The 23,336-nt window shown below is 47.0% G+C and overlaps 1 protein-coding gene across 1 annotated transcript in view; it reads left to right on the top strand.

The window, feature by feature from the left end:
• The window catches only part of rfx3 (regulatory factor X, 3 (influences HLA class II expression)), a 371,090-nt gene that overhangs the window by 207,393 nt on the left and 140,361 nt on the right, over positions 1-23,336 (top strand). Inside the window, exon 4 of the mRNA XM_067983285.1 lies at positions 17,350-17,429. Coding sequence (XP_067839386.1) covers positions 17,350-17,429 — 80 coding nt within the window. The remainder of the gene's footprint in view (positions 1-17,349; positions 17,430-23,336) is intronic.

The following is a 23,336-nucleotide window of genomic DNA, read 5'->3' as shown; positions in this document are numbered from 1 at the left end:
TCAGAATCTTGTATGTTTCAATAAGATCTCCTCTCATTCTTCTAAACTCCAATGGGTATAGACCCAACTTATTCAATCTTTCCTCATAAGACAACCCTTCCATACCCGGAATCAACCCAGTGAACCTTCTCTGAACTGCCTCCAATGCAAGTATATCCTTCCTTAAATAAGGGCACCAGAACTGCATGCAGTACTCCAGGTGTGGTCTCACCAGCACCCTGCACAGATGTAACATGACTTCCCTGCTTTTATACTCCATCCCCCTAGAAATAAAGGCCAATATTCCATTTGCCTTCCAGCTTACCTGCTGCACCTGTATGTTGACTTTTTGTGTTTCATGTATGCGGACACCCAGATCCCCCTGTACTGCAGCATTTTGGAGTATTTCTCCATTCAAATAATATTTTGCTTTTTTATTTTTCCTCCCAAAGTGGATGACTTTACATTTTCCCACATTATATTCCATCTGCCAATTTTTTACCCATTCACTTAACCTGTCAATATCCCTTTGCAGACACTTTGGGCTTGATTTTCCTGGGGGCATGGGGCTCCGAAAATCGGGGCAATCCCGTTTGGGTTCAGAGCCCGGCTCCAAACCGCAGACTTCTGGGTTCCCCATTGATGCGTCTGGGTGCACGTGCGCCTCCCGAATGCGGAAGTTCCACTGGCAATTAAAGCCGGCGGGATGATCATTAATACAGTTGTTGTTGACAGGGGTGTGATTTTGAAGCATCCTCAGCGTGTTTCCCATGGTGTGGGAAACACTCCATGTTGCAACAGATGTGTTTCAGCCAGCAGCCAGAGGGACATTCAAATGCTTATTTGACAGACGGAAAGAAGAGGTCACTCATTGCAGCAGGGCACTCTGATATTTCCGACAAAGTTTTGGCTGCAAGATCTTTGTGTTTTCACTGAGAATTCTTACTTTCCACCCAAAATTCTGCGGTTCAAACATATTTAACTATTTTGTGGATCCCCTCAAACTCACACAGTCAGGATGGGGGGGCGCCATGGCTGCATTCACCATTACATCCGAGGACGAGCAACATCACCAGCCTCGCCAGCACGGCATCCACCTCCACCACGTGGAGCTCCACAACACAGTGCTGCACCACAGGCACCTGCGCAAGAGCACGGAGGGCAACAACAGAGAGAGCGTCGTCACAGGAGGCGCAACCCTCGCCATCGGGTGTACAGACCGAGACTCAGCTTCCTGGACCTCTCTCAGGAGCAGTGCATACGGAGGCTCAGAGTCAGTTGCCAGGTAGTCGCAGACATCTGCAGCCTCTTTCATGCCGAGCTGCTCCCGACTGGCCCAAGCAGCATCTTCTTACCTGTCGCTGTCAAAATCACCACTGCCCTCAACTTCTTCGCCTCCGGATCCTTCCAGGATGCCACTAGGGAGATCGCCGGGGTTTCTCAGTCGTCTGCACACAAGTGCATAAGGCAGGTCACCGACGGCTTGTTTCGCAGGGCCTCGCAGTACGTCAACTTCCCCATGGATGACCTCAGCCAGACAGAGAGGGCAGGGGATTCCACTCTGTGGCTGGATTCCCACGGGTGCAGGGTGCAATCGATTGCAACCATATAGCAATACGAGCACCTCCACATGAGCCAGGACGGTTCATCAACAGGAGGGGGTATCACTCCAACACTCAGCTCGTTTGTGACCACCGCAAGAGATTCCTTCACGTGTGCCAGATTACCTGGCAGCTGCCACGATTCCTTCACCCTCCAGGAATCCAACATCCCGACCCTCTTCCACGCTCTGAACACCTTTAAGGGCTGGCTCCTCGGGGACAAGGGATACCTCCTGCACACGTGGCTCATGACACCGCTGAGTTATCCCATCACCAAGCAACAGAGTCGATATAACAACAGCCACATCACCACTGGGTATACAATTGAGCATGCTATAGGGCTGCTCAAGATGTGATTTCGGTGCCTCGATCGTTCTGGGGGAAGCGCTTCAATACGCATCAAACAGAGTGGGACGCATTAATAGTAGTTTGTTGTGACCTGCACAATATGGCACACCAGAGAGGGGTGCTGCTTGAGGAGGCCCCATCCATATCTGCCTCCCACATTGAGGAAGAGGAGGAGGAACAACCCATGGGCAGAGCAGCGGCTCACCTGGCTGCTTGTGAGGCCAGGGAGTCACTGATATGTGAACGGTTTTCCTAACATCAGACAGTGTGAAGAGTCCAATCCTCACACCACCTGGATAGAGCAGTGTCCACACCAGCCCCCCTCCACCCCTCCCTGCACAAAACAGGCCTGCAACTACACATACACCCTCTGTAGAGTAATCCAATGGATGGCATCAAGTGTCACCGTTCATGGTGAACCTCATGAAAGGACCCTATTACAGAAGCCAGTCAAGAATGGCCAAGATGTGGCAGTAGTGGTGACAATGATAATATTTAATGTGAGTTTAACATAAAGCTAATATAAAAAAAAACATGACCAACCGTCAAACACCCCTGTCATACTCTTCGTACTTAGAAATCCTTCGCCTTTCTCTTCCGACTACTTCTATGTGGTGCATCCCCTGTGGCTGCAGCAGAGATAGTAGTAGGTTGCTTTTGTTCATGCCCTGACCCATTAGATGCTTTGGGCCTACGCCCTCGGGGTTTTGGTGCATATGAGGGCCCCTCCAAAGACTGCTCCACCTGCACCTGTGCAGGGGCAGACTCGGCCACCTGGAGAGGAGGCAGCATTGCGGGGGGCAATGGATGAGACGTGGGAGCACTTTGAGTGGAATCCCCACTTCCATGTCACCTTTCGTCATCATTCTTCCCCTGGGCCAGGCCCACATCACTCCTATCACTCTGCTGGACAACAGTTTGGAGGACATGTGTGAAGCCCTGTAAGGCCAGTGCTAGTGTATCTGCCTGCCTGTATAAAGTGGCAGAATGTTGTTCACTGTGAGTCCGAATGGCCGTTGTCAGGGCCTGAATATACTGATTTGTGAACCATACTTGAAGCTCAATGGAGGCTAGCCTTCTCTTCATCGCAGACATTCCCGCACTTACCCGTGATAGTATCTCAGAGAGTTGCTCATGTCCCTGTGACACTATCTCAAGATGCCCTCATGTCCCTGTGACACTATCGCAGAGATTCCCTCCCGTACCTGTGCCACCATTCCACTCATGCAGGAGTTGGACTCCTCCATCCTCTACATTATTGTGGAGAGTGCGTGTGGCACCTGTTCCACCATCTTGCAAATGTGCTGCTGTCCCTCGATCATTCTCCCTTTTAAAGGATAGCCCCCAGGTTTCAGCATCAGCTGAACAGAGCCTGGAGAGGAGTGCTCCCACCGACGCGGACTTTCCGCAGCTGCCCCTGCCACCAGTGTCTGCTCATGCTCACGCCGGCAGGTCCTCTGAGGAATCGCCCTCTGCCATCTCAGTGGTTGCTGAAGGGCATGTAAAAGAACAAAAAGCAATATTAAGCATCATCACAGATGTGTCATGTTTTTTTTTATTCGTTCATAGGATGTGGTCGTTGCTGGCAAAGCCAGCATTTATTGCCCATCCCTAATTGCCCTTGAGAAGGTGGTGGTGAGCCACCTTCTTGAACCGCTGCAGTCCGTGTGGTGAAGGTTCTCCCACAGTGCTGTTAGGAAGGCAGTTCCAGGATTTTGACCCAGTGACGATGAAGGAACGGCGATATATTTCCAAGTCGGGATGGTGTGTGACTTGGAGGGGAACGTGCAGGTGGTGTTGTTCCCATGTGCCTGCTGCCCTTGTCCTTCTAGGTGGTAGAGGTCGCGGGTTTGGGAGGTGCTTTTGAAGAAGCCTTGGCGAGTTGCTGCAGTGCATCCTGTGGATGGTACACACTGCAGCCACAGTGCACCGGTGGTGAAGGGAGTGAATGTTTAGGGTGGTGGATGGGGTGCCAATCAAGCGGGCTGCTTTGTCCTGGATGGTGTCGAGCTTCTTGAGTGTTGTTGGAGCTACACTCATCCAGGCAAGTGGATGGTGGAAAGGCTTTGGGGAGTCAGGAGGTGAGTCACTTGCCACAGAATACCCAGCCTCTGACCTGCTCTTGTAGCCACAGTATTTATATGGCTGGTCCAGTTAAGTTTCTGGTCATTGGTGACCCCCAGGATGTTGATGGTGGGGGATTCGGCGATGGTAATGCCGTTGAATGTCAAGGGGTGGTGGTTAGACTCTCTCTTGTGGGAGATAGTCATTGCCTGGCACTTGTCTGGCGCGAATGTTACTTGCCACTTATGAGCCCAAGCCTGGATGTTGTCCAGGTCTTGCTGCATGCGGGCACGGACTGCTTCATTATCTGAGGGGTTGCAAATGGAACTGAACACTGAGCAATCATCAGTGAACATCCCCATTTCTGACCTTATGATGGAGGGAAGGTCATTGATGAAGCAGCTGAAGATGGTTGGGCCTAGGACACTGCCCTGAGGAACTCCTGCAGCAATGTCCTGGGGCTGAGATGATTGGCCTCCAACAACCACTACCGTCTTCTTTTGTGCTAGGTATGACTCCAGCCACTGGAAAATTTTCCCCCTGATTCCCATGTTGCGATGAGCATACTGAGGTGCTAAAGATGGCAAGGCATGTTAACATCAATTCATATTGTGCGTGCTGACTGTTAATGTTATGTCACCAGACGTTTATAGGGTGCAAGTCTCGGTGTCCCCGACGGACAGGTACTCGAGGGTTCGGCTGAGCGCCAGTGCCTCCTGTCTCGCGTCTGTGAGGATGATGATCGGTTTCGGCCCCCCTCCGGTCCTCGCCCTCCTCCGTGCATTCTGAGTTCCTTTCTCCTATAAGGGGAGAAAGTACTGATGCGTGAGAGAGTAATGGTGACGTAGCCAACCGATGAATGATTGGTTTGGGTGCGGCTGACCGTGAAAGAGATGCATCAGAGGGTGAGTATGAAACAGAGCCATGACATTGTATGAGGATTGGGTTGAGTGGTAGTGGTGGGGTGACTAATGGGGAGGTGAGGAAGTGCAGCTAAGTTGAGGATGAGCCATAAGTGGGTGTGGGGAGTGATGTGATAGAGTAGTGTTGGCACTGCAGAATGAGTTGGGGGATGGGGGCTGTGATGTGGAAGATGGAATGTAGGAGAATCAGTAAGTGTACTCACTTTGGCTGACCTAGATAGGTCATTGAAGCACTTCTTGCACTAGATCCAGGGGCGGGAGATGTTGCTGCTGCTGGTGACCTCCTCTGCCACCTCGAGCCAGGCCTTCTTGGTGGCAGAGGCAGGCCACTTCCTCCCGTCCACTGGGTAGAACATATCCCTCCTCCTCCTGGAGTGAGGCATCGTTGAATCTTGGAGTAGCCTTTCCGCTGTGCTGCTCCATTGTAGCATGTGGGTTTTTGCTCCAGGAGGAGCCATTAGGGGACTACCCCTTTAAATAGGGCTCCTCCAGCTGACAGCCTGTGATGCGGGTCCGCAGTCCGCCCGCTGCGCAGCTTTCGGTTGGCAAACCCGGAAGTCACGTTAAGTGGATCCAATTGACTCACGATCTCGTGCGAAATGGAGATTTTTTATTGGGCTGGTTACCCACGTGCCCAATCACCCCCCCCCCTCCCCCACTGCCATCCTACCTCCACGCTAATATCGGAACCCTTGTGTCCTCTTCGCAATTTGCTTTTCTACCTATTTTTGTACCATCAGCAAATTTGGCCACAATGCTCTCTGTTCCTTCATCCAAGTCATTAATATTCATTGTAAATAGTTGTGGAACCAAGAACTGATCCCTGCGGCACACCACTAGTTACAGATTTCCATTTTGAAAATGACCCTTCTATCCCGGCTCTTTGTTTTCTGTTAGTTAGCCAATCCTCCATCCATGCCAGCACCATGAGCTCTTAACTTGTGCAGTTACCTTTTATGTGGCACCTTATTGAGTGCCTTTTGGAAATCCAAATATACTGCATCCATTGGTTCCCCTTTGTCCACACTGCCCGTTACTTCCTCAAAGAACTCTAATAAATTTGTCAGACATGATTTCCTCTTCATAAAACCATGCTGACTCTCCTTGATTGTATTATGAGTCTTCAAATGTCCTGCTACTACTTCCTTAATAATGGATTCTAGCATTTTCCCAATGACAGATGTTAGGCTAACTGGTCTATAGTTACCTGCTTTCTGTCTCACTCCATTCTTGAATAAGGGTGTTACGTTTGCGGTTTTCCAATCCGCTGGGACCTTTCCAGAATCTAGTGAATTCTGGAAGATTACAATCAATGCATCCATTATCTCTGTAGCCACTTCCTTTAAGACCCTTGGATGTAAGCCATCAAGTCCAAGGGACTTGTCAGCCTTTAGACCCATTAGTTTACCAAGTACTTTTTCTCTAGTGATAGTGATTGTTTTTAGTTCCTCCCTCTTTGCCCCTTGATTTTCTACTATTATTGGTACATTATTAGTGTCTTCTACTGTGAAGACAGATACAAAATATCTGTTCAATTCCTCTGCCATTTCCTTGTATTCCATTATTATTTTCCCAGTCTCATCCTCTAAAGGACCAATGTTTACTTTAGCTACCCTCTTCCTTTTTATATATTTGTAGAAACTTTTACTGTCAGTTTTTATGTTTCTTGTAGTTTACTCTCATAATTTATTTTCTCCCTCATTATTATTCTTTCAGTCATCCTTTGCTGGTTTTTAAAGTTTTCCCAATCTTCGGGCTTACCAGTAATCTTTGCCACATTGTATGCATTTTCTTTTAACCTGATACCATCATTGACTTCCTTATTTAGCCATGGTTGGTTCACCCTTTTTGTGGAGTCTTTCCTCCTCATAGGGATATATTTTGTTGCCAGTCATAAAATATCTTTTTAAATGTTTACCACTGCTTATCCACCATCGTACCATCTAATCTGTTTATCCAGTCCACTTTAGCCAATTCCTTTGTAATTGCCCTTATTTAAGTTTAATACAATGGTTTCAGACCCAAGATCCTCGCTCTCAAACTGGATGTGAAATTCTATCATGTTATGATCATTGCTTCCCAAGCGATCCTTTACTTTGAGATCATTAATTAATCCTGTTGCATTACCCATTACCAGATCCAAAATGGCCTGTTCTCTGGTTGGCTGCCCAACGTATTGGTCTAAGTAACAGTCCCGAATACAGTCTGTGAACTCCTCCTCAGGGCGACTTTTGCCAATTTGATTTGTCCAATCTATGTGAAAGTTAAAATCTCCCATGATTATTGCATTACCTTTGTTACATGCCCCCCTTATTTCCTGATTTATAATTTGCCTACAGTGTAACTACTGTTAGGGGGCCTATATACTACTTCCACCCATGATTTCTTTCCCTTGCTATTTCTTACTTCCACCCAAATTGATTCGACACCTTGATCTTCTGAGCCAAGATCATTTCTCACTATTATACCAATTTCATCCTTTATTAACAGAGCTACCCCACCATCTTTACCTTTTTTCCTATCCTTCCAAAATGTTAAATAGCCCTGAATATTTAGCTCCCAACCTTGGTCACCTTGCAACCATGTCTCTGTAATGGCCATGAGATCATACCCATTTGTTTCTATTTGTGCCGTCAATTCATCTATCTTATTACAAATGCTGTGGGCATTCAGATAAAGAATCTTTAATTTTGTCTTTTTACCATTCTTTCCTACCCCGGCCCCATTTGCTAGTGCACTCTTATGTTTGTGCGCTCAGTCCTTTCCTGACACACTCTATTTATCATAACCCCCATCACTTTCCTGTACTACTTCCTTGTCTTTTCTCTTTATCAATCTAAACTTCACCCACTTGAACCCTTCCCCCTCTTTTTAGTTTAAAGCCTTGTCTACCGCCCTAATTATTCGGTTCGCCAGAACACTGGTCCCAGCATGATTCAGGTGAAGCCTGTCCCAACGGAACAGCTCTCTCTTTCCCCAGTATTGGTGCCAGTGCCCCATGAATCGAAACCTACTTCTCCGACACCAATCTTTGAGCCACGCATTCATCTCTCTGATCTGATTTACCCTGTGCCAATTTGCTCGTGGCTTATTACCTTTGTGGTTCTTCTTTTTAATTTAGTCCCTAGCTGCTCAAACTCCCTCAGCAGAACCTCCTTCTTAGTCCTACCTATGTCGTTGGTACCTACATGGACCACGACAACTGGATCCTCCCCCTCCCACTCCGAGTTCCTCTCCAGTCCTGAGCAGATATCCTTAACCCTGGCACCGGGTAGGCAACACAGCCTTCACGACTCTTGCTCTTGGCTGCCGTCTTCAATTTTCAATTGAAGTACTATTAAAAAAATTAATATGGAATGCCTGATTTTTAAAATGATAATTAATTATATCTGCATGCCCTGGTCCAAATATCTCCAGAACTCTAATCTTGCTTCAACTGAACACTACACTTGGTCTTGACTAACATACGCAATGCTGCTGGAAATTAATTAGCATCTAATTAAATATCTTACATCTGTACTCGTTTCCTGCCTGTACAACTAGTATTCTAACAGAGCCATAACTGAACAAAATAGTTTTTTTAAATCTCACATATTTCACAAAAACTTGATTAAATTTGTCAATTACATTGTTTTTGTGTCTTTTGATGGCTTCATTAAAATTTTTACTTGAAGGCCTCAGCTTCTTCCAAAAGCCTTTGTTTGGACTTGATATTTTTGCCCAGAGCTTGTGGCTCTGTGAGCCGAATTTAGATTGTGCAGTCTGAGCAATGCAGTGTACCCAATTTCCGAGGATGTATCAGTGCCATTCATTTAGCTGTTCTCATTAAATATTTTTCTTTAGCTTCCTGAAATTTCTGTTCAGTAGCTTTTCTTCAAATAATTTTGAAAAACAAGGGGACAAATTTCAAAAGGTTTATTGAGATAAAATTTATATTAAGTTTTTTTTTGAAAGAGGCTGTGTGTTTGTGTGTGAGATGTGACAATGTTATCATTACAGACTTGTAACTTTTATTATGCCTTCTATAAACTTTTAAAGTGTATTAAGCTGAGGGGGAGAGACTGGAGTCAGAGAAAGTGAGAGAGGATGGTGAAAGAAAGAGCTTAGAGAGAGGGAGAGGAAAAAATAGAGAGAGTCTTTCTTCATGTTACTGTTGGTCCAATTTTCAAAGAAAAACCCTTGAATCTTGAAGCCAACTAATTATCTCAATTGTGTTTTGTTGACATTTAGAAAAGGTCAATGTTAATTGCTCACACCGAAGAGAGAGAAATTCTAATTGAGAGACAGAGGAGGTAGGCAGACAGTGTGTTTCCTCATTATAATTTGATTTCTTCAAAAAAACAAGTTGAATTTAGAAAGCCTCTTTGAAGGAAACAGATGAGAATGGGATAAGAGGGAAACAAGTTGGGAGTGAGGGGACCTATAATCTCTCGCCACCCATCCTTCGGGGGAGCAAGTGGGGGTTAAGGCTGAGATGAATGACAGTGGAGCACAGGGAAGAAGAGACAGGGGATGAGCAGGTAGTTCAAATGGGAAGAGCTAGAAGTAGTGATGGGAGTGAAGGTGGTCGGAAGGAGAGAGGGTACTAAGAAATTTCAGGGGTGAGGTGGTGGGGAGAATCATGAGTGATTGGGAGAGGTGATGTGATGAGATGTGATTAAAGGAGCTGCTGAAGGATTCATTTTTCCCACAATTCCACTCCAAATACAACCTGTATCCATTGGTGGCTCCTTTCCCTGCCTCACCATGACATGCCACGTTATTTACCACCTGCCACCTCAAAGGAAAGAAGATAAAAAACAGAAAGAAGCAGAAGTGGACAGAGAGTGAAACAAAATAAAGAGTTAAGGGGAGAGAAGCAGATGAGAAGAGAAAGAGAGAAACAGAAGCAGAAGAAGAGAGACAGGGAGAGAAAAAAAATAATGTGAAAAGAGCAGAGGCAGGGAAGAGAAGGACCATGTTCTCTGACTTACTCTGTGCAACACTTCAGGAAATTGAATCACCTATAAAACCAAAAAAAATTCATAGAGTATTTTAATGTCAATTTCTGTGTTGTTTGGAATATAATTTTGAAGGGGGAAGAGCTTGGTAGTGGCACGAGTGATAAAAGTTGAATAGCAGGGAGTGGTGAAAGATTTATGAAGAAAAGAAAGATGAGGAACATTAGGGGTTTCAGAGAATTTGGTGGTGGCCAGTGGTGACCATGGAAGAGGTTGGTGGAGGAGACGTGTACAGGAAAGAGAGAGTTAGGGCAGTTATGATGAAAAGAACAGCAAAGAAGGTATGGAGGAAAGTCGATCTCCCATGGCGTTGCATACTTGGAGTAAAGATCAAGGCCTAGAAATTCGGCCATGCAATGCCTGTTTGTCGGACACTAAACAGCCTCCAACATGGCAGGCAGGAAGCACACACTCATTACTAGTCGGAAGTATACCGCCTGCCAATTCTGGGATAAGGCAACAAATAGGCGTCCAGGGCCCACGCTTTGCTATTTTAACCCTTCGCATTTGCAAATAAGGGCCCTAACACATGTTTGAAGCCCCTCTGCAATATTGGTTTGCCTGAGGGTGCCGGCTGCATTCAGGAAATCCAGGTCCACATGCAGACTAACACGTGGTCCTTAAAGGGACTGTGGAAAGCCACAATCAACAAGGTAAAATTTTAAAATATACTTGCCTGAATGTGGAGCCGGGAGGAGCAGGAGCGCTGCTCCCAACCCCTGATTCAAAGTACGCAGGCCGCTACCGGCCACTGCTCTCCCTGCCCTGATTGCCATTGCTACCACTCTCCCTCCCAATCGTCACCACTACCCACCCCCCAATCCCCCACCCTCGATCACAGATCTCTGCCCTCCATGATTGCTGCCGACCTCCACCTTTCTTCCCAGCCACCGCTACCCTCGTGACCCAATCACTTACCTTCCCGAACTATTCGCCTACCCTCCCAACCCAATTGTCCTCCCTTACCTGAGGGCCGCTGCTGGCATCACAGCGGCCAGATCTTCCATTCCTCTTCGCCGGCGAGCTGCCTGAGGACGCCTATTAGGCCTCTGCAGCTTATCGGCTCAATGATAACGAGGCTTGAGGCCCAATATCAGATGCGCCTTGGGCCAATCCATTCAGGCATGCTCGAATTTCTAGGTCCCAGGATTGAAACAGGGTTTACAGATGTAATTTAGTCCCCATCTTAAACTCATAGGGGGTAATTTTAACCCCCAAAAACAGGTGGGTTGGGGATGGGTGGGTGGTAAAAATAACAGTTTTTTGGAGCGAGACAGCATCCCAGCTCCAATGCACCCACTTCCGGGTTTGACCCAGGCGTTTGGATGCACGCGCACAACAGACACCAGGAAGTCCCACCCCCACGTAAAGCAGGTGGGCCGATACTTAAAGGGGGCAGTGTACCTCATTGAAATACTTGAGGTACTTAAGTTTTTGTGTATTAGAAAAGTAAAATGAATTTAACCGTACCTGTACAGGTTTCCCTTTGTTTCTGATTCACATCAGTTGAAAGCAGGTGGGAAGGGCCAGATCCACGAGGTGAGTGCCTTTATTTTTTTTAATTTGTTCATGGGATGTGGGCGTCGCTGGCGAGGCCAACAGTTATTGCCCATCCCTAATTGCCCTCGAGAAGGTGGTGGTGAGCCGCCTTCTTGAACCGCTGCAGTCCGTGTGGTGACGGTTCTCCCACAGTGCTGTTAGGAAGGCAGTTCCAGGATTTTGACCCAGCGACAATGAAGGAACGGCGATATATTTCCAAGTCGGGATGGTGTGTGACTTGGAGGGGAACGTGCAGGCGGTGGTGTTCCCATGTGCCTGCTGCTCTTGTCCTTCTAGATGGTAGAGGTCGCGGGTTTGGGAGGTGCTGTCGAAGAAGCCTTGGCGAGTTGCTGCAGTGCATCTGCTTAAGGGCCCGGAGGAGCAGGAGAGCTTCATCTCGGCCCAACAAGCTCATCTGATGCGACATGACCCCGTGATCGGCCGACCGCCCCCGGATGCTGGACTCCCTCAATGTTATCCACGCCAATCACCCCCCTCCAGATTTGTTCCAGGGCTCACGATCTCTCCCTCCCATCCCCCTCTCTGATTAGTGGCTCCTTTCCCTCCTGACAAGCAACCAGCCTGTCAACCTGGCTGCCTGGGGCGTGGGAAACCCAAAAGCACAAATACTTACTTTCAATTGAGTTGCGAGCGCAGATTGCGATGCACTCATTTGGCTTCCGTGTTCCCCACGCGCATGTCTAGGGGCAGGCTCGGTTCCCAGCTCCAAGTTAAAATCATGCCCACACTCTCTGTTCTTATTTCTGTACAGTACTTTGATTTATGTTGTTATTTGTAGTCAAATAGAACTAGGCTTATAGCAGTTTGGGAAGCAGAGTAATATGGCTGGTCGGAGCATAGGCATTTCTCTTTGGCACAGGCTGAGTAGATCGGAGATGCACAACTGGCGGGACAAGTTTACACAGGGAGATTCCAATAAATGTAAACATAGTAATGGAACATAGGCATTTATAATCGGAAAAGTTGACACAAAGGTGCCATAAGAACATATCAATGGGAAGTAATGTTTTGTAGACGGGAAGGGTGCACAGATGTAAGGTTTTTAATATATCACAGTTTTCAGATTTTTTGACATGGGGATTTTGGGGTATGTGGACATTAAAAAAAAACAAATACCAGGAATGGGAGTTAAAGAAAAAACACCAGAGTGCGAATGGGACCAAAAGAAATAAACACTGAGAGCAGGACTTTAAAAAAAAATAAAACTGCACTTAAAACACAGTGGGGGCTAAATTGGGCCATGTAATGCTACGCGGACTCCCAAACTCCGAAAATGGTGTCTGGAATGCGCATGCACACTTCCGGCGTGATGTGCACAGGATGCCATCTTGGTAAAGGTGGCTGCGCACGGGCAGATAACAAACGCTGGCAGCATGTATAGTCGGGAGAATATGTCTTAGATCAGTGTGCAATGCTGATTTAAAGGGACAGTTGCAATTTTGGAACTTCATGCTCCAGCCAACGCTCTGTCTTAACCTTGGTGGACAATTAGACAACTAACGGGAGGAGGAGACTCTGCAAACATCCCCATCCTCAATGATGGCGGAGTCCACCACGTGAGTGCAAAAGACAAGGCTGAAGCGTTTGCAACCATCTTCAGCCAGAAGTGCTGAGTGGATGACCCATCTCGGCCTCCTCCCGATATCCCCATCATCACAGAAGCCAGTCTTCGGCCAATTCGATTCACTCCACGTGATATCAAGAAACGGCTGAGTGCACAGGATACAGCAAAGGCTAAGGGCCCCGACAACATCCCAGCTGTACTGCTGAAGACTTGTGCTCCAGAACTAGCTGCGCCTCCAGCCAAACTGTTCCAGTACAGCTACAACACTGGCGTCTACTCGACAACGTGGAAAATTGCCCAGGTATGTCCTGTCCACAAAAAGCAGGACAAATCCAATCCGGCCAATTACTCCCCCATCAGTCTAATCTCAAGTGATGGAAGGTGTTATCGACAGTGCTATCAAGCGGCACTTACTCACCAATAACCTGCTCACCGACGCTCAGTTTGGGTTCCGCCAGGACCACTCGGCGCCAGACCTCATTACAGCCTTGGTCCAAACATGGACAAAAGAGCTGAATTCCAGAGGTGAGGTGAGAGTGACTGCGCTTGACATCAAGGCAGCATTTGACTGAGTGTGGCACCAAGGAGCCCTAGTATAATTGAAGTCAATGGGAATCAGGGGGAAAACTCTCCAGTGGCTGGAGTCATACCTAGCACAAAGGAAGATGGTAGTGGTTGTTGGAGGCCAATCACCTCAGCCCCAGGACATCGCTGCAGGAGTTCCTCAGGGCAGTATCCTAGGCCCAACCATCTTCAGCTGCTTCATCAATGAGCTACCCTCCATTATAAGGTCAGAAATGGGGATGTTCGTGATGATTGCACAGTGTTCAGTTCCATTCGCAACCCCTCAGATAATGAAGCCATCTGTGCCCACAGGCAGCAAGACCTGGACAACATCCAGGCTTGGGCTCATAAGTGGCAAGTAACATTCATGCCAGACAAGTGCCAGGCAATGACCATCTCCAACAAGAGACAGTCTCACCACCTCCCCTTGACATTCAACGGCATTACCATCACTGAATCCCCCACCATCAACATCCTGGGGGTCACCATTGATCAGAAACTTAACTGGACCAGCCATATAAATACTGTGGCTACGAGAGCAGGTCAGAGGCTGGGTATTCTGTGGCGAGTGACTCACCTCCTGACTCCCCAAATCCTTTCCGCCATCTACAAGGCACAAGTCAGGAGTGTGATGGAATACTCTCCACTTGCTTGGATGAGTGCAGCTCCAACAACACTCAAGACGCTCGACACCATCCAGGACAAAGCAGCCCGCTTGATTGGCACCCCATCCACCACCTTAAACATTCATTCCTTTCACCACCGGCGCACAGTGGCTGCAGTGTGTACCATCCACAGGATGCACTGCAGCAACTTGCCAAGGCTTCATCGACAGCACTTCCCAAACCCGCGACCTCTTCCGCCTAGAAGGACAAGAGCAGCAGGTACATGGGAACAGCACCACCTGCACGTTCCCCTCCAAGTCACACACCATCCCGTCTTGGAAATATATTGCTGTTCCTTCATCGTCGCTGGGTCAAAATCCTGGAACTCCCTTCCAAACAGCACTGTGGGAGAACCTTCACCACACGGACTGCAGCAGTTCAAGGCAGAACAGGCTTGAGGGGCTAAATGGCCTACTCCTGTCCCTATCTTCCTCTGTTCCTATAATAAAGTTTCAATACTCTACAGGGAGTGAGCTGACAAGCTGACAGGCAACTGCAAGGGAACTGGCGGAGTGGCAGAGGTGGGACAGGAATGCTGTCATCCTGAGAGAGGACAGCAGGTTCATGTTCCATGGAGCCACTGCCACTTGCTGCTTCGTGTTATGCGCCACCTTTTCCTGCAAGAAAGGTGCATGTCTCCCAAGATATTTGGGTGATGTGGCTGTCATGGTTGAATAGCTGCCAGTGTGTGTGACCTGTGAGTTGTGGGTGTGCGGCTTGCAACAGTGGTAATGTGTGAGGGTGAGTGGAATGCATCTGATTGGAAGAGTGGAGTACAGATGGAAAGAGGTTGTTGGTAGGAGGATGATGGGGGATGTAGTGTGTGGGGCAGTGGATGCGGCTACTGGTGCAGTTGGTAGGTGATGCCACTTGACAGTTGATCTCAATTACCTTGACCACTAGTGTCAAAGCATTGCACTTCTTCCTGCATTACATCCATGTTCGTGGTGCTATGCACCTGGACTGGACTTTGTTTCCTACTGCCTCCCAATGCCTCTTGAGCATATGTCTGGAGGGCCTCTTACCCCACCCCCCCCCACTGCAGATGTAGGATGCCCCTCTTTCTGTCAATCTCTTGCACCAAGGTCTCCAGTGCATCAGCAGAGAAACTTGGTGGACGCACTCTCGCAGGCCTGGTACAAACTCAGATCGGCAGATTGGTGGGGTCCGGTGTGCAGATTGGAGGATGTGGGATTTAATGGTGTACAACCTTTATTCAATAGTTTAACAAAACTCAACAGTTTGTAAACGTAGGGATGGGACCTGCATCTGTGTTTTACTTGTGCGATGTCTGATCTCCATTCAGACTCCGTGCGGAACCGCATCTTATATTTTGTAAGTATCAGAGACCCGCAAATGTTGAGTAGCCCAGTTGTTGCTCATTAAAAATTCCAAAGGTCCCTTCACCACCATGCTTCACTATATTGCAGCAGATTCACTTCCCAATTGGCTTCCACCACTTCCTGCAGCCACAATGTACCTTCCTTTTAAGAGATGCAGGCTGCCTTTAAGTGGTGCTAGCCACTTGCGATATCTGGGCCCCCTGCTGGTGAGCAGCCACTCAACAGCACAGGTTGGGCTGGCTGTACGCAGCAACCATAGAAATCATCAGGCAATGTGTAACATTCATGCCGCCTGCATCTTAATGAACCTGGCATGGGTTAATCACATACTGCGACCCCCATGCCCGGTTTTGGGGGTTATCCAATATAGCTCCCAATCGCTGAGAATGGGACTAAAATGCACCATAGCAGGAGTGGAATTGAAAGTATCACAAATACTCGTAGCAGGATTAAAAAACGCAGGTACCAGGGGTGGGCATTTTTTTTAAACTTGAGTCGAACTGGGGCTAAAAAAAGAAAATAAACAAAAGTTGGAAGTGTGAAGTTTTAGTAAGGAAACATTGGGAGAGGCTGGCTATCAGCCCAAGGATATGTCATCTCCTCCCCTGAACATTCTCTCCCCTTCAATCCACTGTCACTTCTGTACATTGAGCGACAGTGACTCTTCCCCCACCCCATCACTTCTAGCCACATGGCCTCCTACCTCCTCTGCCTTCTTATTCTACTCCCCCAGCTCCCCTCACCTCTATTCCCCTCTTCTCTTCCCCTTGTTTCCCATTCTTATCCTTATGCCCTCTCCTATTACCAATGCCCTTTCTCCCTCCTCATTGCACCCTTTTTCCTTTGCTGTCCCCTTCATCACCCCTACCCCCTCTTCCCTTCCTTCCTCTCCCATTCTTTTTCCAACTCAAGCTACCAGCTGTTAATAAAAATAGAATCCTGTTTCCCAGCACTGCTTTGGGACACAGTCTTTTATATTTTTAGTATTCAGTGCTTACCTTGCATGTTACATCCTTCCTGGACCCCCTTATTGTCAGTGAGAGGCATAGTGTCCTTACTGGGGGCCCGTGATGTCTGTAGCAGATATCAGCAGTAGTGAAGACGCATGGCCCAAGTCGGTAGGCTTGAGGCTTGATCACTGATACTAACAAAGCGAGAAAACCAGGTAAGGAGTAGGTAGACTGGAGCAGGAGGGTGGGGGAAGAATCACTGGCCCTCAAAATTAAAAGAGGTAGCAATGTGAGGGCTGAGGAAAGAAAACCGAGTCATGCAGCAGATAGACAAGGCCCAAAATCAGGTGGCTGCAAGTAAAAAGTGGAAGCTGGTGGCCCCGGGTGCCAAATTTAAACGGGACGGTTGGTACGAGTAGCACGGAGTGGTCAGAAGTCGTAAAATTCAAAAGCAGAAGCAAAGAAAATGGCAGACAGACCTGGTACTCATGGTTTGGGCAACCATGTTACGTGATCATCTTCATCCAATCAGAGGTATGTATAAATAATGTAGAACTGCCAGTGCCTCCTAGCTAGGTGGTTAAGCTTCTGAATCAGTGCTGTACTGAAATGAATGGGAAAATTCAAACGTGACAGCAAAAGAGTGAAGAACGTAACATGATGGAAAATTGTGACAGGTTGAAGTATTATAGCATGTTAGTTCTCCGACTGAGAGGAACTGTGGGCATACACAAAACTTTAAGATATTACAGTTATAAAAAATTAAGTGCTATTTGTTCATTTTTCAGGTACAACAGGTGCAGCATGTCTACCCAACACAGGTGCAGTACGTGGAAGGGAGTGATGCTGTCTACGCTAATGGAACTATGTGAGTCACCTTCTGATATTGAAGTCAGTGGAAATGAAAATCGGGTGGGGTGTAAAATGGGCGGGGTGTAAAACAGGCTGCATGCGCCTGTTTTGCGCCACCGTCCAAGACCAATTTCATCAGAATAAAGTCTCACTCTGAGTTTACCTTATGTTTTATTGGATAAAAGCACTGTATGATGTGGTACTGTCATACAAGCCAGGAAAATTCCCTTCTGTGCTCAGTTAGCTGATAGCAGCAGGATTAGTTGTAGGGGTGTACAATAAACTTCAGTGTCCTTGGCTAGGGAGTGGGGGAAGAAATCAGTGCCATTGTTATCCAATTCCCCCTACTGAAAAATGCACATGTGTGGATGCTGAGCGAGGACAGGTTTAGGTTTAGTGTGATGCCTCACAGAAGACAACCCTTGTTGACCAAGCTCATCTTTGAAGAATGGCTTTTGGGTGAGCTACTAGAGGGCTGCCGGTGTCTTGAAAATGTACCCCAGCATGACTCGTTGGCCTGGATTTTGATTTGGAGCTGGGAAGAGAGTGAAGGGGAAGTTTATCGGATGCCAAACACAGAAGCGAAGTTGGCGGGTTGGAATCTGCGATCACAATTCAGTTGAACAATAAAAATTTGGCTTCCAGGTTTCATGCCTGGCAGCCAGCTAGATTGAGAGGCTGGCTGCGTGTCGGGTTGGAAAGTTGGAGAGATCAGAGTCCTCGGTGTTTGTATGGGGGAAGTCTGGGAGAGATCGGGATGTTTGGGGGTTGGATAAGGAAGGTCGGGGAGAGATCAGGATCTTTGGGGGCTGGATGTTGGGTGGGGGGGTGAAGTGAGAAGCTGACCATCAGGGAGGTGAGAAGTTGGCCATCAGGCGGGGTCTCGGCCATTGGGGGAGGGGTTGGCCGATCGCGGGGGTCCAATCGCAGCAGGTGAGCTTCTTGGGCTGGAGGAAACACTCCTGCTCCACCTGGCTCACAAGCAGTGAAATAAAGGCACTCACCTCATGGATCCGGCCCTTCTTGCCTCCTATTCACTGGCGAGATTCACGAGCCCCGGCAAACCCACACTGGAGGCGTTAAATTTAAAGTTCAGTCAACTTCAATTTAAGAAGACCTACTTAACATCTCACTAGGACGTTAATTGATGCTATAAATACCCGCCCGCCTGACCTAATTAAAGTCCTCACAGCGGTGAGTAGGTTACTCGCACACATCCAAACGCGCCTGGGTTAAACCCGGAAGAGGGCACGTTGGAGCCGGTTGCGGTTGCGCTCCAAAAATCAAATAATAAAATCAATTAGGAGAAGGAAAATAGGAAAGAAAACTGATAAACTACAGAATGTCTCAGTATAAGGCACAGCAACCCAGTACAATTTAACTACAGTAGACCCTCTTAATAGCCATAGAGTTGGCGAAGAATATTGTGGAGAAGGTCTGCATAGAATTGCTCACTAGGAAGGTAAAGGTATGGAAAACAATTCATCAGTTGATACTAAGAAGATGTAACTCATGTCTCCAAAATGCAAGTGTAAATGTCAGCCTTGGCTCAGTGATAGCACTCTTACCTCTCAGTCAGAAGGTTGTAGGTTTTAACTTTATTTCGGGGACTTAAGCACATAACCTAGGCTGCCACTTTAGTGCAGTACTGAGGGATTGCTGTCTTTCAGATGAGACATTAAACTGAGGGCCCTTGCTGAGGTGGACATAAAAGATTCAATGGCACTATTCGACAAGAACAGGTGAGTTCTCCTGGTGCCCTGGCCAACATTTATTCTTCAACTAACACCACTAAAACAGATTAGCTGATCATATATCTCAACTATTTTGGGACGTTGTGTCCAAATTCCAGTTACTGTAAGCAGTTACTATATTGTTGTGTTGCAGTATTCAGTTCCAGTCAATTGTTTGGTTCTAGACATTCATAAAGGGTTTTAAAAGTCACAATGATTAAAACAGATCATAATTATTAACACAGGTTGCTATACTGTTAGAGGACATTTATGTTTCATTTCAGGACCTGATCATGTTAGCCTAGAAATCATGCTGTGTGATAGCACTGTGCAAACTCTTAATGCATTCAAATAACGGTGTTTATCCATTCATATTAAACAGGTTAAAAACACTGAGCGCCACCCCCCCCACACAAAAAAAATTGCTGCAAAAGATCAAAGTCAAAGCCTGTTTATTGCTCAAGGACAGTATCACACTTCAATGATTTTTGGATCATTTTTCCATAGAAAGGATTTGGGAAAAGAGTTACATTTATATGGTGGGTTTTAAAGCAAAGTGCATTCACACAAGTTTATTAAAAAAGCTGAGACAAAAGGTTTTTACAGGCTAATGGGCTACGCATCGAAGATTGAAAACAATAAGCCAGTCTCGGTAATCAATAAACATCTGGATACTCACCAGGGGATGTCTGGTATAGGCTCTCCTCTCAGGTTGTGAACACAGGGAGACAGAAACTCACTGATGATCAGTTTTTTTAAACTGAAAACTGCGAGAGCAAACTTTTGCCAGACTCAGCAAGACAGTTGGAAGTCAGTATTTTGTTGTAAGTCAAGCAAAACAACCTGCTGATGTGGAGAAGCATAGCCTGTTCTTTATTTTGTATTATTGCACGCACTAGGGTCCAATCATAATTGTTGCTCTGTATTTTCACTTACTGAGAAATAAAACAGCTTTACGATTCGTATTTGGCCTCATCTTAGAAAGTGTTTTCTTTGAAAAGGTTGGAGTGGTGCCCGTGGGAGCATGTGCAAAAGACATAAATATTCAATTCAGATCACAAGGGGGTACTATTGTTGCACCCTGGGTTATGCTATTGTGTAGATAAATATTGTGGAAATGCGGACACACCCCTAAACCTAAGACATTAAGACTGCTTATGGGAGTGACTAGCACCTCTTAGAAAATTTCTAATACAAATAAAGAATTTGCATTTATATTTTTTTATTCGTTCATGGGATGTGGGCGTCACTGGCGAGGCCAGCATTTATTGCCCATCCCTAATTGCCCTCGAGAAGGTGGTGGTGAGCCGCCTTCTTGAACCGCTGCAGTCCATGTGGTGACAGTTCTCCCACAGCGCTGTTAGGAAGGGAGTTCCAGAATTTTGACCCAGCGACAATGAAGGAACAGTGATATATTTCCAAGTCAGGATGGTGTGTGACTTGGAGGGGAACGTGCAGGTGGTGTTGTTCCCATGTGCCTGCTGCTCTTGTCCTTCTAGGTGGTAGAGGTTGCGGGTTTGGGAGGTGCTGTCAAAGAAGCCTTGGCGAGTTGCTGCAGTGCATCCTGTGGATGGTACACACTGCAGCCACAGTGCACCGGTGGTGAAGGGAGTGAATGTTTAGGGTGGTGGATGGGGTGCCAATCAAGCGGCTGCTTTATCTTGGATGGTGTCGAGCTTCTTGAGAGTTGTTGGAGCTGCACTCATCCAAGCAAGTGGAGAGTATTCCATCACACTCCTGACTTGTGCCTTGTAGATGGTGGAAAGGCTTTAGGGAGTCAGGAGGTGAGTCACTCGCCGCAGAATACCCAGCCTCTGACCTGCTCTTGTAGCCACAGTATTTATATGGCTGGTCCAGTTAAGTTTCTGATCAATGGCGACCCCCAGGATGTTGATGGTGGGGGATTCGGCGATGGTAATGCCATTGAATGTCAAGGGGAGGTGGTTAGACTCTCTCTTGTTGGAGATGGTCATTGCCTGGCACTTATCTGGCACGAATGTTACTTGCCACTTATGAGCCCAAGCCTGGATGTTGTCCAGGTCTTGCTGCATGCAGGCTCGGACTGCTTCATTATTTGAGGGGTTGCGAATGGAACTGAATACTGTGCAGTCATCAGCGAACATCCCCATTTCTGACCTTATGATGGAGGGAAGGTCATTGATGAAGCAGCTGAAGATGGTTGGGCCTAGGACACTGCCCTGAGGAACTCCTGCAGCAATGTCCTGGGGCTGAGATGATTGGCCTCCAACAACCACTACCATCTTCCTTTGTGCCAGGTATGACTCCAGCCACTGGAGAGTTTTCCCCCTGATTCCCATTGACTTCAATTTTCCTAGGGCTCCTTGGTGCCACACTCGGTCAAATGCTGCCTTGATGTCAAGGGCAGTCACTCTCACCTCACCTCTGGAATTCAGCTCTTTTGTCCATGTTTGGACCAAGGCTGTAATGAGGTCTGGAGCTGAGTGGTCCTGGCGGAATCCAAACTGAGCATCGGTGAGCAGGTTATTGGTGAGTAAGTGCCGCTTGATAGCACTGTCGACGACACCTTCCATCACTTTGCTGCTGATTGAGAGTAGACTGATGGGGCGGTAATTGGCCGGATTGGATTTGTCCTGCTTTTTGTGGACAGGACATACCTGGGCAATTTACCACATTGTCGGGTAGATGCCAGTGTTGTAGCTGTACTGGAACAGCTTTATATAGCACCTTTCAAAACCTCACTGCATCCCAAAGCACTTCACTGCCAATGAAGTACTTTTGAAGTGTAGTAACTGTTATTATGTAGGAAATCGAGGCAACCAATTTGTGCACAATGCGTTCCCACAAACAGCAAAGAGATGAATAACCAGATAATCTGTTTTTGGTGGTGGTGGTTGAGGGATGAGTATTGGCCAGGACACCAAAGGAACTGCCCTGTTCTTCTTTGAATGGTGCCATGGGATGTTTTATATCCACCTCAGCAGAACCCCTCAATTTAATGTCTCAAAGATTACACTTCTGTCTGTGCAATAAACTACTTCTATCCAAAAATCAACATTGATAAACTTGCGTCGAAGATTCTTCAATGGTTTGTTGGGGGTGGAGTCTCTACTCACCCCAAAAATGACTATGGTCATAAGGGGAAGATGGGGTTGGGCAGAGAATCCCTGTGTTAAGGGTTCCTGCACCTTGGACCTTCAGTGGGACAGCATGCCTGTGTAGACCAAGCAGAAGTGGGGCCAGCTGGGGCCCAGATATGATTAATTTTTTTTCACCATTTTATGATGGCCCCCTTACAGCCAGAAGATGTTTCCGGAGGTAGACACAGCATCACCTTCTGCCCCTCCTCCGCTGGCCTAGGATTCTTTGGCCAGACTTTTCTGGTGAAGGCATTTAAATCATGGGAACTCCCCCTGACCCATTGAAGTTTGGTGGGTTGAGCGACAGAGGTCACAGGCAGGCGCATCTTGGCACTTATGCTGGGGCATGTCTTCCCCCTCCCATCCATCCCCCCCCACCCCGCCTCCCCAATAAGTTTTTTTTATATATATAAATTGATGACAGAGTCGGAAGAGAGACTTGAGTCTCTCCATAGCCCCGCCTACTGGTGAGGGCCTGCAAGTACATTGTTAGAAAGGTGTTAACAAACAGAATTTATATTCTAAATGTTTAATTCACAGTTTCAGTGTTAAATGTTGACATGAAAGTGTGACCAAAAATCATAACAATAGTTTGGCAGGAAGTGCACACATACACAAGATTTTAGTAAAATATATGTAGATTTGGATAATCACATTTTGATTCCTGTAATAATTTGGGATCCTTAAATAACCAAAACCTGTAACACCAATATTAATATAGTAAGGAGATGATCTACTACTCTTGCCTATGTAACAACAGTGAGTGCACTTCAAAAGGTAATCCATTGGTTATAAAGTGCTATTGGATATTCTGAGGATGTGACAAGGAGCTGTATAAATGCAATTTCTTTCTTTCCATTACTTCCTTTTTTCTTCTATTTGAGGCAATCTCTGCAATTGCCACATAAGTAATTATTTTAAATAGTGCACTTTTTGCAGTGTAGGTAAATTTGGGAGGGGGTGAGATAGCCATTGTGTTATTTCCAAAAGAAATGTATTTGCTTAATATCATAGGATACAGCACAGAAGGATGCAAGGATGCCATTCGGCCCATCGTGCTTGTGCCGGCTC

Source organism: Heptranchias perlo, chromosome 4 (assembly GCF_035084215.1).
Source record: "Heptranchias perlo isolate sHepPer1 chromosome 4, sHepPer1.hap1, whole genome shotgun sequence".
In the NCBI taxonomy this organism is placed as follows: domain Eukaryota; kingdom Metazoa; phylum Chordata; class Chondrichthyes; order Hexanchiformes; family Hexanchidae; genus Heptranchias; species Heptranchias perlo.
This window is presented reverse-complemented; position numbering and strand designations above follow the sequence as displayed.